The 16,505-nt window shown below is 31.3% G+C and overlaps 1 protein-coding gene across 3 annotated transcripts in view; it reads left to right on the top strand.

Annotated features, from left to right (window-relative positions):
• LOC127716700 (sodium- and chloride-dependent taurine transporter-like) overlaps nt 1-16,505 on the top strand; it is a 39,667-nt gene that overhangs the window by 15,493 nt on the left and 7,669 nt on the right. For 2 of the 3 annotated variants that reach the window (XM_052222932.1, XM_052222931.1), the window contains exons 2-11: nt 2,928-3,176; nt 3,876-4,007; nt 5,850-6,126; nt 8,102-8,234; nt 9,171-9,305; nt 9,576-9,679; nt 10,675-10,799; nt 11,713-11,825; nt 12,629-12,766; nt 13,632-13,731. In XM_052222932.1, the coding sequence (XP_052078892.1) occupies nt 2,930-3,176; nt 3,876-4,007; nt 5,850-6,126; nt 8,102-8,234; nt 9,171-9,305; nt 9,576-9,679; nt 10,675-10,799; nt 11,713-11,825; nt 12,629-12,766; nt 13,632-13,731 (1,504 nt within the window). In that variant the 5' untranslated portion in view covers nt 2,928-2,929. The remainder of the gene's footprint in view (nt 1-2,927; nt 3,177-3,875; nt 4,008-5,849; nt 6,127-8,101; nt 8,235-9,170; nt 9,306-9,575; nt 9,680-10,674; nt 10,800-11,712; nt 11,826-12,628; nt 12,767-13,631; nt 13,732-16,505) is intronic. The other variant, XR_007989085.1, reaches the window with a different exon arrangement.

Here is a 16,505-nt window from a genome sequence, read left to right as displayed (position 1 = left end):
ATATATACATTCGTGTTTCTTTTCAACAAAACAAAACAAAATATTAACAAAGTATTCACATGCTTAACCGCAATACAACTTTATGTAGGAAGCGTAGATCTATGTTTACATTAGGCCAAAAAAAGAAAAAAAATGTTTTTAGGGTTGCCTGACCTACCCTATTTTTTACCCCAAAAATGCCTATTCTCAACCTACCCCAAAGTTTTGATGTGCAATGATGGTAGTATATCTTGAAAAAAATTGCAGGTGATCCTCATATACTCAAGGTTATATACCCAACTATACCCTTTTCTAAAGGAGGAAATCCTAAACGCACAAACATTTTTGTTTATCCTTAATGGTGTATATATAGAAATTTACTATGTCTTTTAAATGAAGCATGCTTATGAATGCCTTAACACATTATATGTTGTATGTAAACACGTAAGCATCCAATAATTATCGTTAGTGTACGTGCCAATACAATTTTTCGGGTGTCATTGACTCTTTGTTATTGTGTTTAGTTTGGTTACGATTGCGCAATGAATTAATTATCTTTGTGCAACTCATGCAGAATACAAGTTTTCGTTTCGAAACGCAATTCATCATTGTTTTTCCGTTGACATCAAAATAGCCCATCTTTTGTATTATCAATTTTTGAATAACACATAGTGGAAATGGTACGTCAGCAGCCGTGAAGTATGATCTTAAATGTAAACATCATTTAGCTGTATTTGCCAAACCGTTCTGAATGTTTGGTCCTCAATGCTCTTCAACTTTATACTTTATTTGGTCCTTTTAACTTTTTTGATTCAAGCATCACTGGTAGTCTTTTGTAGACGAACCGCGCGTCTGGTATACACAATTTTAAGCCTAGTATCTATGATAAGTTTATTTATTAACGTACATGTTTATTGTTTTTTCTTGTTCAACATGCACTCAGCCTTATTTAAGTGGACATTTCCTATTTGAATATTAATTATATAGAGAATATAATTATTATTACGTCTGATGACAAAACCGGTAATCCGGTACTTTTACGAAGGACTTAATTCATTTATCGGTAAACTGTAAGTTTTGTGTTATATAATGGTTTAAATAAGCAATTTATTTTCAAATTGAGTCTAGACAAGTTATGAATAAATTCAAGATCTAAATCAATAATTACGATCTAACATATGATAACCGCATGAAAAACAAAATAACACAATACACCATCTAGTAATGCTCGCTCTCATCAAAGTTGTTTTCATTCGAATATCGACCATATGATCTTTTGCATTGTTAATACCAAGATATTAATGTTGAGTTAAATGATTTTAAAATGCATCACGTATGATTCATTTTAACATAATATTTTCTATGCTAATTCTGTGTGTAATGAATACGCTTGTTCTCTCCACTATCCGACCAAGTACAGAGTATTCATGTATACCGAACTTCTGAAGCAATATATAATCATTTGATTGTTGTCTCTAGACACAAACAAACCAGACGTAGTTCCATGTTTTGGAGAAATGATCACTTTTCTATTCATTATTATTAAAACTGATTAGACCACTGTTGACTGTTTTTGAAGAAATCATAGCTAATTTGAATTGTCTTTTATATATAATTGGTTGTATGATTTGATTGCCAAAACTTGCAACTTTTGCTGATAAATGAAAACACTTCTTTGTTAATAGGACAGGGGTGCTTGGGCAGCAACCATTTAATCGTCATTCTTTTTAAATCGTAAAAATGTCAAAATGCTTTGTATCTTACTCAATCGGATTAAAATGCAGGTTTGCTTACAAGCTTGGACACAGATCTGTATTTTAATCAGATTGTGTCTTACTCCTCTCGGGCAGGACTATATTGCACCACCGTTTCCAAACTCTGAATTCTGATCTGCGACTGTAATTATATAATTTGTGTTTCTTTTATTTTACCATGTATACTATATGTACTATAAAAATTCTTTATTGAAAAATGTCGGTTGACATGTCACATATGCTTATTGGAAAAGTTCAGGAACACCTGTAATTAATGTTCGGACGTCATCGTGCAGATCTTTATCACCAAAAACCGCACAAACAAATTCCGAGAAAGAAATATTGTTTAACCCAGTATATTGCCACAATTGAATAAAAGCTTTAAAAACTATTTACTTGGGGAAAAAAACTCATCAAAGATACCAGGCTTATCAATTAGCTTGAAAATCAATGTTCCAATCGTAGTAAGGTTAACCAGGGGTGAAATTTGTTTACATCTTCGTGTCGAGGTTTATCGTAAAAAGTAACACTAGCCAGGAATATCGACAGACTTGCCAATAATCTATTTTCTCTTGACATTGACAAGTTATCTTGTATTTATTTTGCACAAGTACACAACAACGGCTATACAGCTCACACCAGCAAAAAGATTTATGAATTATCTTCCATTCTACTGGTAAAACTCATTATGGCATTACATTTAACTACTACAGCAGAGCCTGCCAGAGCACATTAAACCCGGACGATTTTTGATGGGTTTCGTGTTACTCGAAAGAGAGGCGAAAGATACCAAAGGGACATTCAAACTCATAAGTCGAAAACAAACTGATAACGCCATATGGCAAAAAAAAAGATCGACTAAAGGACAGACAACAGTATACGAAACACAACATAGCAAACTAAAAACTGAGCAACACTAATCCCACCAAAAACCGGGGTGATCTCATGTGCTCCGGAAGGGTAGGCTGATCCTGCTCCACATGTGACATCCGTCATGTCATTCATGTAAGTACACACCTGTTAGTCAATCGTTAGTTTTCATTGAAGTTGGAGTTTTTTTTACTCTTTTACTTCAAAATAACCTTGGTATAAAATTTTGAATGTTAAAGTAACAATGGAATATTGTATAAAATTACAAATAAATTTATCTGAAGACTTAATTTATGTTGATATATTTGTGTGTTTTTTCTTCAGAAATGGATGAACAAAAAGAAGATACAAGCTGGATTCCTGAAAAACTTCCCTCAAAAGTCGATAATCCGGAAGTGACGTCAACAGATACTACTGTTACATCATCGTCTGGAAGTGATCGATTGAAACCAAAATTAAAGAAAAGAGAAGTTTGGGGAAAGAAGATTGATTTCCTTTTAGCATGCGTTGGTTTTTCCGTCGGCCTTGGTAATGTGTGGAGATTCCCGTTTCTGTGTTATCGAAATGGAGGAGGTAGGAATTCACGATCTTCCAATTAATCAATTTTCCGGGAAAAATTTAAATTCATAAAGCAATTATCTTACCTTTGAAGCTGCATTTGTTAATAAACTAGTTTAAGCTGATTCTGCATTTAAACAAAATATTTTTGGTGATGTTTTGATCCATTGTGTATGAAGATTCCTAATATAGGTTATTTTGATGTACAGATTGACAAGTTTTAAGATTTTTTTTTAGATATATGATATTTCATGTTGTTTGCATAAACTTCCAAATATAGAGTGGTGCCAGGTGTGTGATGAATTGTTATCGCTTTACTTTGTAATTCAATTGAATTTTGGGAGAAATTTTACCAGATATTAATGAACAACCGTTAAAATACAAAAGAAATGGGCACATCCTTTTAATTTCATATCTCACATAAAATTCTCCAGTAGATAACCATAATATAAAATCGTTCGGTGAAAATTGTACAAAAGTAAGACGACTGCAGCAAACTAGTATTGTTGCAATTAATTTTAACCTCTTAGACATTTCTTGCTGAGGTTAATCAATAGAAATGCCCTTTCAGGAATTGTTTGTCTGTGCTCTACATTTTGGAATCCAAACTTCATATTTGATAGTTATCACATTCTTCAACTATTTTTTTGCAGTTTTGGTTTTAAATAAAGTTTACCTGAAGCACTAAACAATATTTAACATCTTTGTTTTTAGGAGCATTTTTGATTCCCTACTTCATAGCAGTTGTGGTATGTGGTATACCATGTTTCTTCTTGGAGGTTTGTTTGGGACAGTTCATGGCTCAGGGAGGAGTCAGCGCCTGGAAAATAACTCCTTTGTTTCAGGGTAAATGTTATTCATTATAAATTGAAGATAGTTAGCATACACTTTGGTTTAAACATTTCATTAACAGAATTGAAATAGGTAAACGAGCAAACTTCTTTTTCTTTAACATTTTGTCTTCTGGAAAAAGGTGAATAATACAAGGTTGTCCATGAACAATGTACTGTCGAATCTTTCGAGGTAACTTTTAAAGAAAGCACACGGTACTTTAATTCGTGAGATATATCATGCTTAGAAGTTGTTTAAACAAAACAATCAATGCAAAGTTAGATACCTTGGACACTGAAAGATACTTTTTCTAGGCTGCAATGGTAATATTTTTGACAGATAATTAAGTCAAGCACACGTTGATTATAAAAAAAAATATTTAGCCGTTTGGGAAAAGTAAAAAAAATCGGCTACGAATTCGAGAAAAGATTTCATTAATCGGAAATTGTAATAAAGTGCTTCAAGAAATATCCAGCCTTAACTTTTTATACAGGTAAAGTTCATTTAACTTTTACACTTTTTATTATGATTAACTGATACACTCTTTTCTATGTGTTTTGTCACTCGATCATGTAACGTAAAAAACCCAGACAACTATTTTAAAACAATCTAAAAAAAAGTTAGCTTTAGCTGGCTATTGACATTTAATGGAATGAGCTCGACCACTTAAAAAGCACAAAAGCCATCCAATCGTCGAGGTGTAAGCTTGTAAATTATGAACCTGCATATTGTGTATTAATTCATTTCCTTTGTAATGATCATCAATGCTGGATACAGTGTAAGGGATGTTAGCATTTTTACCGCCTTCTAGATAATATTGGTGAATGACCCGCTGTTTTCCTTAGTTAATTTTTTGGTCAACAGTACTTGAATGTTCCAGTTTCTCCTTACCTTGTGTGAAATATCTATTACCTTCAATTAGGTTCTCTTTATGAATAACAAATTATATACTGTATATATATATTAGAAAAGAAGGCCATAGATTGTTATTCTTTTTTTCCAAACGTTATTGCTGATTCCATAGATTTCCAAAAGTTAGATCAGATCAATTAGCAAATTGAATCTTGATTCAACAAGGTCCCTACTTATAAAAAGCTGGATAAATTGTTTTCAATGTCAAAATAATGTTATATACATGTCAGTGAAAAGATCCAACACTTTATTTTTCCATTTCAAAACATATTGCACTTTGTTCTACGATTATCGTTCGTGACATACAATCCAGGAGCTCTGGGCTTATTCTTGAAACAGACAAAACATGCATGTTATTTTCCATAATCAGTGCACATAACGACAAATGTATGCAACAGAAATTTATTGATGTTCAAATCTCATAAATCGACGAGAAAATACGCAGCAAAGTAACAAAATCTGAGGGAAGCGCATGAACTCAAAACGGAGCGAGACCGGGTGCGTTGAAAGGATATGCATGCATCAACTGTCATGCGTATCCACACTAATACAAAATGTCACGATCGGGGAGAGGACACAATTGGTAAAATTACAGATCAAAAACTATGCTGGTTTCAAAAGATCTAAGTCCGCGAAAAGATAAAATGGTTAAATCAGAAAGCCAGATGTAAAATAAAAACCAAACGTATTTACTATTTCCGTTTAAGTTTAAAAAAAAGAAAAGAACAAACACGCAGAAAATTATGCTATAAGACGATTGCAGTTGGTTAAGGGTAGATTTAAATAATAATAAAAAAATAAAAATATTTTGATAATTTCGCAATCAGATTAAAGCTTAAAAGAAAATAATCTTACACGTTGAAATTCTAATTAATCACATATTTCACTGATGGTAAGAAAGAAAGAAAAATCTTTATTATCATGGTAGTCCTTTTTGAATTTCAGGCATAGGATTTGCATCTGCTATCATTGTATTCCTACTCAACTGTGAATACAATATAATTCTGTCCTGGTCGCTTTATTACCTGTTTTCCTCCTTTACTGCTGTATTGCCTTGGTCTCATGGAAATAATGAATGGAACTCTGAGAACTGTACTAACCTTTACAAGGAAAAGTCAGTGAATTCCACAATTTCACTGCTTGCCAACGTCACTGCAGACGTTGAGGATGGCATATCTAATCTGTCAAAGAAGTTATGTGATCCTGTCACAGAATTCTGGGAGTAAGTAATTTTAATTTTAATTTTTTTTTAATTGGAAAATGTATTATGCTGAAAAAATGTCTTTCCTAATAATTATTTTTACAGCTATAATATTCATGAATATATTTATCAGGTAAGCTTGTATACATTTTAAGACTTTAGTTCTAATAATCCTATATTCATGATATTGTTCTCTTTAAAAATATATATATACATATATAGATATATTTATTAAGAAATGAATTTGAAATCTTCAGCAAGAATACATGTATTCTCAGCTTTTTCTCTACAAAAGGCATTTTATCATAGGTTTAAAACATAAAAGTTTAACAGGAAAAAATGATTTTAGACAATTTGAATCAGTAAATATGTGTGTCAAAAACATATGAATATAGAAAATCAATTGTTGATATATTTGTTTGCTTTGAATCCTATTTTGTTGATCGTAAACATGGCAAAAGACAGATTACAATAGATAGTTTTTATCACACCATTTTAATCTATTATGACTGTTTAGCTGAATTATTCTATTCATGTAGATCGACTCGTTACTATGCTGTGTGTGATGTTCATTGTCTATGTAATCTGCATACCTATTATTTGTTTGAAAGGGTCAATGCAGTTGTACTTTTAAAATGCCACTTTCAAAAAGCTTTGTAATCTATTTATATAATATAAATACTGTATATTTATACATATTTAAAGGTAATAATATATCGAGTTCGTACATAATGAATAGTTTGAGTTTTAAAATTTACTGAAGATTTAAGTGCAGTGTTTTATTCTGTTTTGCTTGGCTATGCATTTGTTTATGATTCTTAAAGTTCACATTGTAATTCAAACCCTTTTGTTAATTTTTACGATTTAGTCATGGTGAATATAAAGTAAAATCATAAACATAAGCGTGTAAAATTATCCGGAATTTGTTGATAAAAAAAGGTTTGAATCTACCAGAGATATACTGTATTATATGTCTCTGAATCTACTAACGAAATATAATGACAAGAACATCTTCAATCGTTTAAGGGCCCTATTCAGCCAAAGAATTTGGCTGAACCTAAATCAACATTAAGGTTTCAGACACCCTTACGAAAATAATATTACAATAATTAAATGTTTTTCATGAAATTTTTGTAAAACATGTAACGATGACAAGTACATTTCGGCCTAATAACTTCATTCAAGAAATGTATTTTTCAATGTACTTGAATTATCTATCGTATTGTATGTGGTATTATTATTAGAAGCATCAACCTTTCATTAATAGACATAATATTTGCAACGAGACAGCATAATGTAACATTATCGTTTGTGAAAATACCCTTTTGTTGATCCATATATAAGCTGACGGTTTCAAAAGATAAATATGTCAGGAAGTAATCATCATATGCAACTTCCGGTGTTTTTATTTTAAAAATCGTTATTTCAATAAAAGGATGAAAACAGCTGACCTAATACAAACTGGATAAAACATACATACAGCGGATTAATCAAGTCCCTTGCTTCGTTAAGTTTTAAAATGGAAACTAAATTGAGTACCCGTTAAACATTTTTGGGTCAAGAGTATATCTTAATATTTTTTAAAATAAAAAATGTAGTTTTATCATCATGATTATGTCACAAAAATAAATAAGCTTAAAATTAAATGTTCCTTAAACACCTACATACTCCAGACATCAGAAGGATCTCAGTAATTGTGGCTGAACTAAATCAATGTTCACGACAGAAATAGGCGTTATAGCACATTGTCCTTTTGAACAATATGTTGTGGTGGTATAGAATTTGATAATTTGAAACAAAAGGCACATTATTCATTTAATGTACTGTAGACACAAGTACTATTAATGTTGAAACTAGAAGCATTCTTAAATAAATGCTAGGGTGCATACTTAAATTTGAGGTAGATAATAGGTGAATGAACATGAAGTTCCAAAGTAGTGACCGGATATGACGATCCGGAATCAACCATATTATTCTTAGCAATACATTTCTTCAGGAGAAAAGTGCTGAGTCTGTCCAGCGGTGTGGACCACCCTGGAGCCATCAAGTGGGACCTAGCCCTCTGCCTTTTACTAGCCTGGATCATCGTGTATTTCTGCATTTGGAAGGGCATTAAATCCTCCGGCAAGGTGATTTATGTGGCGATTCCTCTGAAATGGGGATTCTACCCACACATTAGAATTTACAGAATCTGTTAATATTTTTTTTGCATTATCTTTTTGGGAGCATGGATATGAGTTAGAATAAATATGTTTTATCATGTACAAGGCAAATGTTGCACGTGAATTTGTAGTCGGTAAAGGAATTCAGGGAATAGTTCTGCTATACTCTGAAGTAAGAAAATGGATAATTCGTATATCTTACGTTTTTAATCCAGCAGTCATAGTGTTTATAAAAATGTTACCTACCTACATGGGAATAGGTAAACGAGACAACTGCTAAATCGAAAATCGTCAACAGTAATGCATACATTAAGAAAACTAGTGCTGTATTGTAATTCTAGTAAGAGGAATCAAAGCGTGACATGTTTGTGAATATATAGTTGGATGTTGACGATGGGTTTTAACTGAAAGAGTATTCAAGGAAACAAAGTACACAGCACTTCTTTAAAAATATTCGAAAAACAACTTCCGGATAAAAGGATGAAATACGAGATACGGAGCTTTTCCCTGATTCTGAGAACGTTACCCCAAATTCACGTAAAACATTGCCTATCATAGTTGTTTAATGTTAACTGCCTTTTTTATTTGTTAATACAGGATAAGGCCAACGTTGGATGTCATCACCACCTTTATTTAAGTACTATAAAAATAAAGATTGCTTTTTTTAAAAGCGAAAATTAAAATTTAAAGATAATGATTATTTGATTATGCTAAATATTTATAACTTTTACTCGATAAATGTGTTATTTTATTTTATGTTAAAACAAATCTTCAAACAATAGACATTTCTGATTTTAGTTTCATATAACTTGATAAAAATGAAATTTTGTAAAGCATGAAGATGTGACCTTTGTCTTATTATTTATCAATTAGCTTTATCCAGTTTGTTTATATTGATTGTAGGTTATGTATTTCACGGCTACTAGTCCTTACATATTTATGTTGATATTGTTAATCAGAGGAGTAACACTAGATGGTGCAGAATTAGGATTGAAATATTATTTACTTCCTGATTGGTCAAAATTACGTGAACCACAGGTATGAATTAATGTACATATTATAAAACATAATGCACGACTGCAATATAAAAGTAAAATAACATTGATACATGTCATGCAACATTCATATAGTCTGAGAAATCACACTACATTTGCTGCTGTTCTGTTCAGTAAAAACAAGCAACATTCAAAAGGACAACAGTTAATTCTTATTAATTAGTCACGATACATTTTGTCATCGAAATCGTGAAATACAAGACTAGGAATTACATGCTTTTTACTTATCTCTATACACTTTGCTGAATTTCAGGTGTGGGTGGATGCAGGAACACAGATTGTATTCACGTATTCATTGGCTCTTGGTACTCTTACAGCCCTAGGGAGTTACAACAAATTTCACCACAATGCTTTCAGGTTTGTGCTGTTTTAAATCCTTTGGTAACTGTTATAAAAATAAGACGAAAGTTATTTGTTTGTTGTTTCTTTTTATAAATTCCTTTATCAGAAAACCAAAAGTTATTATATTTGTAATTTGTCATTGCTACTTTTCAGATGCAATTACACAATCTGATGCTGTTTTATGGTAAAGGTTTTGGAATGAAATTGTAATTGCTTACATTTTTCTGCCGTCAATATATGAATAACCTTTCAATCGTTTTAATTATCAAAACTTGTACCTTTTATGTAAGTCAATAGGTACAGTCGTTTGTATCTTCTCGTGTGTTCTTTATCAAGTTATTGTTGCATTACATTGGCGATTTATACAAATAGAATAAGATTTTATGATACAACTGGAGACGGTATGGAGCTTTATTTTGGTATTCAATAGTTTTATTATGTTCACTTAAAAGGAATATTTAGTTTGTCGATTATCTTACAAAAGGAGCTTACAAATCAATTAAACTGTGTACCACTTTGGCAATTTTATAATGAAACAACATCGATCTTTTTCCCCAACAAGGGAAATCAATTCGAAAACTATTTATCATTTTAAACGGGTAAATAAGCATTGATAAACTTATTATGACTGATAATGTGTAAATTGTAGTAGTAATCGACCCTGCTTTAATCACAACTTGACGTAAAACACCAAGGACACTTGAATGTACTACAAGTAGTAATTTCTTTTATTATATGATTATTTGTATACTCATTCTGCATTGAGCTTTTTTAGGTACCTACTGATATTTTGACAATTTAAAGCTTATTATATTCACCTTATCATATACACCTATCATTGGCTTTATATTATGACTATTAATTACCACCTTACCAGAAGCAATGAATACTTCAGGTAATCCTATTTTATCGAACATTCCTAAATAGAAAAATAGTAGGAATATGTTTTGATTTCATGAATAAAATATATAATTGCATTTTGATTTGCATTCATTGTTTTGTACTTGCAGAGATTCGATTATATTTTCCTGTATTAACAGTTTTACTAGCTTGTTGGCTGGTCTAGTCATATTTTCTGTACTCGGGTTCATGGCTAAACGACAAGGAGTCTCAATTGCTGATGTCGCTGAATCTGGTATGTATATCTGCGTTAATGATAAGCTATTGAAGTTTCATTTCATTATAAATATTTTATACATTTATTTTTAGTTTAAAAAGAAATAACAAGACAACCTAGTAAATCCTATGTTCATCTATCTTTCAATTAAAATGCTGTCCAATGTTGTAAACAGTTCGTCTTTAACATTAAATGTAAGCTATAATGGACAATAAATAAAATATAACAAACCAAAATATGAAAACTTCACAATTTTCATGTTATATAAAGGTGAACTGCAACTCATTCCTGTGTCATTTGTTAAGTTTTCCATAATCGACACAATACCATATCACCATGATCGCACGTTCAAGTAAGAAATACATTGCATGTAACAAACTTTGCTGTTTAATATTCATTTGATAGTAGAGATGAACACATATTAGTCAGAAGTGCTTCTTCTGTAGGATTAAACCCATTTTTCCAAAAGAGATTATTGATGTATAAAAACTCTTTATAGCAACCAGACTTACAATTTAGCACGCTAGACGCGTTTAGACTACATACGACTTATCAGTGACGCTCAAATCAAATAGTTTAAAACTGGACCAATGAACTCACAAACGGATACGTCCAAAGGACTTTTCTTTAACGTTTGTTAGTGAATTGCCCCAATTTACACATCTACAACTTCGGAAAATGCTTTTAATCCTGATAATTCTTTAACTTTTTTTTTGTCTTTGTCAACAACTGTCGGTTGCAAATAGCGTTTACATTTTTGTATGTGTAACGTGAAGTCACACCCCATGTTGCTTATACTGGTTACGAAAGTAGTCAGTAGGAAGCTGAAATAAAAATCGCTGCTGGAAGTGCTTGTAACCATACATAGTAAGCCATTACTAAATGTGCAAATCTTATGACAATTATATAGTTATGCATTTTTTTATCAAAGGTCCTGGATTGGCCTTCATTGCATATCCTGAAGCTGTTGCACAGATGCCTGCCGCTCCATTCTGGTCTGTTCTGTTCTTCGTTATGATTCTACTTCTTGGACTTGATAGTCAGGTAATTAACTTTTCAACTGACCTTACAAGTATCGTTTATTATCAACATTTGGAGTCCACAGAGCTACATTAAGACAAAAAGGGTAAAAATAGTAATCATGAATGGCTTTCACAGTAAATATGTATTTCAGCAATGCCGTTGGCGTCGGCTGAATAGCGTTTTAAATTCTATTCTAAACTGGTTGCAATAAAATAAACAATCTGTAACACATTTGTTTACTATCTGTATAAATGGGTGCATAATGTAGATGATATGGTATCAATGTATTAAGTTTCTCCTTTGAAAACATGGATCAGTTAAGACGAAACTGTCTTAATCCTTTTATGGTAAACATAGCTCTTGGTGATTACTTGCATGTTGCGCAATTCAGGCTGCTGGGAATATGTAGTTTGATTTTAATTAAGGGGCATTTTGATTTATTCTTGTTTTTCGTCATCCACAGATCAATGCTGCAATATCTAATGACATTATTATTTAGTATATTCTAACCTATTTAATTCGTTCAGAAAGAATCACATTTTAACTGCATTTTTAGACGTATACTGAAAACGGCATATAGAAAAGTTATTTTTGAAATATTTAAAAATCGAAATCTTAAAAGAAAACTGCTGCGTATTGATAATAATAATATATCAATTTTAGCCTTTGTATGAGGTCGATACAAGGATATATACTTCTTTCATGTCGATATATCCTCGCATAGACCTCGTTCAAAGGCTATAATTGTATATGATTTATTCTCTCAATGAATAATACTGCCTCGCATCATACTTGGTGCCTAATATGGGAAATATTTTCTTCAGTTTGTAGGTGTAGAAGGTTTTGTAACAGCAATTGTCGACTACTTCCCTCATCAGCTTAGGAGAGGAAAACGGAGGGAAATTTTCATTGGATGCGTTTGCATCTTCTGCTTTACAATTGGGCTGTCCATGGTTACAGAGGTAAATATAACGCTGTTTGACATTATATTTATTGCATTATTTCCTTTCCTCCTGCAGACAGGAGTCATAAACCATTAATCTGAATGGAAGGTCTACATATCTGCAGTAAATTGACGACTTCTCATATTACATCCATGAATACAGGTTAAAATGCCATGTAATATAAAATCCCACGTGATTAAACGAATGGAAGTATGACTGTATGAAATCATCATTTGAATGGATATTTTTTACACGTTTATGATCAATATTGCTGATATATATAAGATGTTGCATATAATTAGTTCATGCTGATTATGCATGCAGACGACACACCTGCTTGGAATTCGTCACTTTTATCATTAGTAGATGATGGAAAAGACCAATTTAAAAAATCTATGATTTATCAGAATGATCAAAGAAAACTTAAATCATACAAAGGACAAATCCTTTCAATGTTATATTCTAATATTGTCTCTTTTATTGCATGTTTAAATATCATTACTATATGCTGGTGTTATATATTTGTAACAGTATGCAGTAGTTATTTAAAGGGAGGAAAGGCACATTTTAAAACACCCGTTTCTTTCCTTGATTCATAAGATTAAAAATTAAGCTATTTAAAAAGTAAGTATCAAATCTTATCCTTTCTTGGAGTACTATAAAACTTCAATAAAGTGACACAGTATAAATCAATATAAATATAATTTAATTTGGTTTAATTTAATGGTAAGTACAATCCCGTAAATTTAATTTCAGAACATTAATTCCTTCAAATTCTTATTATTTGAAAAGATCCCCTTTCTCTTAACAAAGCATGTAATGTTGCCTTTTCTTGAATAAGATAATGCTTTTTCTTGACTAAAGGATTACTCCGTCCTATTAGGGCGGAATGTATGTATTTCAGTTATTCGACTACTATGCGGCCAGCAGAATTGTTCTTGTAATGACCTTCTTCGAGTGTGTGGTGGTAGCTTACATCTACGGTATGTTTCCTGAGAAAGGGATCCTTCTTACATTCTAAAATTCCCCATTGCCAGTTAATTTGAATTTTTTTTGCAATATATTTTTTTCTTATCATCCACAACATTTGGACGTCTAAATTGAAGGATCTCTTTAAGAGGCGGCAACATTTATTTTCCTCCTTCTTCAAATATACCCATTTCGCCCGCCGCCCCCTTTCCCAAGGTAATTATCCAGTTTTACAGTAAGTATTGAATAATGTGTGATTTATTTGCCCTCTACATCCCTTTGGTTCAGTAAGAAGATATAATTTTTGAAGAACATATTATGCATCTGAGTCTACATTAATTTGTGTATTATCAATCCCCTTTTGTAGACCACTAGACTCCATTTGTAGTAATCAGATATTCCAAAGAGCTTATCATCATTGGAACATGGGACTCAAAAGTTATATCTAGCTAAGGCATTCCTCTTTCGGCCACATTTCAAAAGTTTCCCATTTCGCCAGTTTATTTTATGTTTAACCTGAACCAAAGGGATACAATGATTTGAATATATAATATGTGTGATTATTACTATGTATGAGCGAAAGAAGATTGAAAGAGTAACAGTTAGGTGCAATTTCTTTTTATGTGCTTATACTAACATCGAGGTTCTGTTTGGCTTTTTTTCAGATATATTCACAAGATTTTTATAAGATACATGTTTATATTTGAACACCTTCGAATATGTCCATCCATATTATTAAGTGTTTCTTTTCAGTCTGATCTTAACTTTGTATAATAAATTCGTTTTCAGGAGTATTTACTGCATCCAATTTTTAGATTTTAGATTTCGAAAATTATATATGATATACCCAAACAAAAATATATATGATTGGTCTGTGGTCACAACATCCGTCTTAAAAGTTTGGACTATACGAGTAGATTTTACGTTTTTTTAACAGTATGAAATGGTAAAAGGTTAAAAAAGATTACTGCATGCTTATGGAAGGAATTTGTATCTGTATGTGTTACAACTTCTTAACAACCCAAGAGTGATGCATAAACAGGAATATCTTTATAAAAATGTCTAATCTTAGGGTTAGTTGTTATATATCAGCCACATTGTCGTAGAATTCCTTTCCAGTTTGCCTAATGGAATTTACGAAAACAACAATCAATAAATTTTGCCCAGTATGCCATTGGTATAATGTTGCCTTGTGGAATGTTTCCATTGTTTTCATTTGTGTGTTCTTAATTCTTTCATGAATAAATTGGTTTATATTTATATGTTATTACATCTGACCACCAAAAGAAAAAGATAACTAAATAGCCTATAGTTGAAAATAATTTTGAATCTGGACATAATTATTAATATTCACATTTTGTCACCTTCACTTTGTTTTATATTATTGCATGACACATATCAAGATAAGAGAATCATAGATACTTTTAGGATTTTAATTTTTAATTATAAACAAGGTAACCGAAGAGGACCTCAACTTTTTTCAAAACTAATTCTGAGGTGAGGGTCTTTTGTTGCACACTTCACTGGACGAAATTTACGTTGCTGCTAAGGAGAGTATTTTGAAATTATTATGTACTTTATGTTTTGTTTTAGTTTGATTTTCATCCTTTTAAATAAAGTCATTGTTTTTATCCTGCAGTCTTTTTATCTTGTATGGATTATAATATAAATAGTAACAAAATACTACTGGACAATCAAAATTTACCTGTCTAAGAACAGTATTACCGAGTATACCCTGATCTTTTTGTTTCTTCATCTGTAAAAGATTTTTCTTTACTCCATCCAACATTTTGCTACTATATGCCATAGTTCTTTGCAACTAATGAGTATGTATGGGATTTATGGGATAGAAATAAATAATGGGCCAAACCAAATAATGAACAGATAATAATCGGGTGCTGAAATATAAAGAACAGAAAATGATACGCAAACATATAGATAACAAGGAAGAAAAATGGCATGAAAAATTAAAAAAAAAACTATATCGATTGGACGCAAACCTGGTGTGGGGTCTTCAGAATGTATGTGTCGTTTGCTGATGATATACATGTAAATAAAAAGATATTAATGCTACATTCAATGAATTGGAACTGCATGATTATTAATATTTATTCTCATTTTTTACGTTAAAAAAAATTGTCCTTGCAGGATGAAAATTGTGACTTTGAAACGCATTAAGACTGTTACAACCAAGGTCAAACATATTGGGTATATTTTTTATTCTGTAATTTCTAATTTCTGCGTAGTCAAAAATACAGTTTCACTTACAATATTTAAAGTACTCTGTTTTGCAGTTTTGATGTTCTTAAATGTCCCATTTCATAATTTTTTCGAAAGAGTAATTGTATTGGTATGTTTGTTTAAAGTAGATAGCAAATCTATATTTATAACCACAATATTTTTTCTTCTTTTCGGTATTATACACACATTTCTTTAGCAATATTCATATTTTTAGAGCGAATGAGAGACTACGAGAGAGAACACATTTTAAATGAGATAAGAATTAACATTGTAACAAGTAAATTATGAGATTGTTAAATAATAACTTTTTGAATGTTGCATGCATGCACATTATTATTTTTCTAAATATAATGTGTATATCCCTTACCTTTATAATCTTTGCATTTTGCGATGCGCCCAATAGATGTCGGGGATCTCCATTGAAATGTTTGCTTTCCGGATTACCAAGAAGAACATTGTAATCAGAATTATATACTTCAATGTATAAGAGTAAAAAATTATGTTACAAATCTACTAGCATCCAAACAATTGAAATTAACATCCTATA

The sequence above is a fragment of the Mytilus californianus genome, unplaced genomic scaffold, assembly GCF_021869535.1.
Source record: "Mytilus californianus isolate M0D057914Y unplaced genomic scaffold, xbMytCali1.0.p SCAF_9, whole genome shotgun sequence".
NCBI lineage: Eukaryota > Metazoa > Mollusca > Bivalvia > Mytilida > Mytilidae > Mytilus > Mytilus californianus.
The sequence above is the reverse complement of the archived record's forward strand: the minus strand, read 5'-3'. Positions and strand labels throughout refer to the sequence as shown.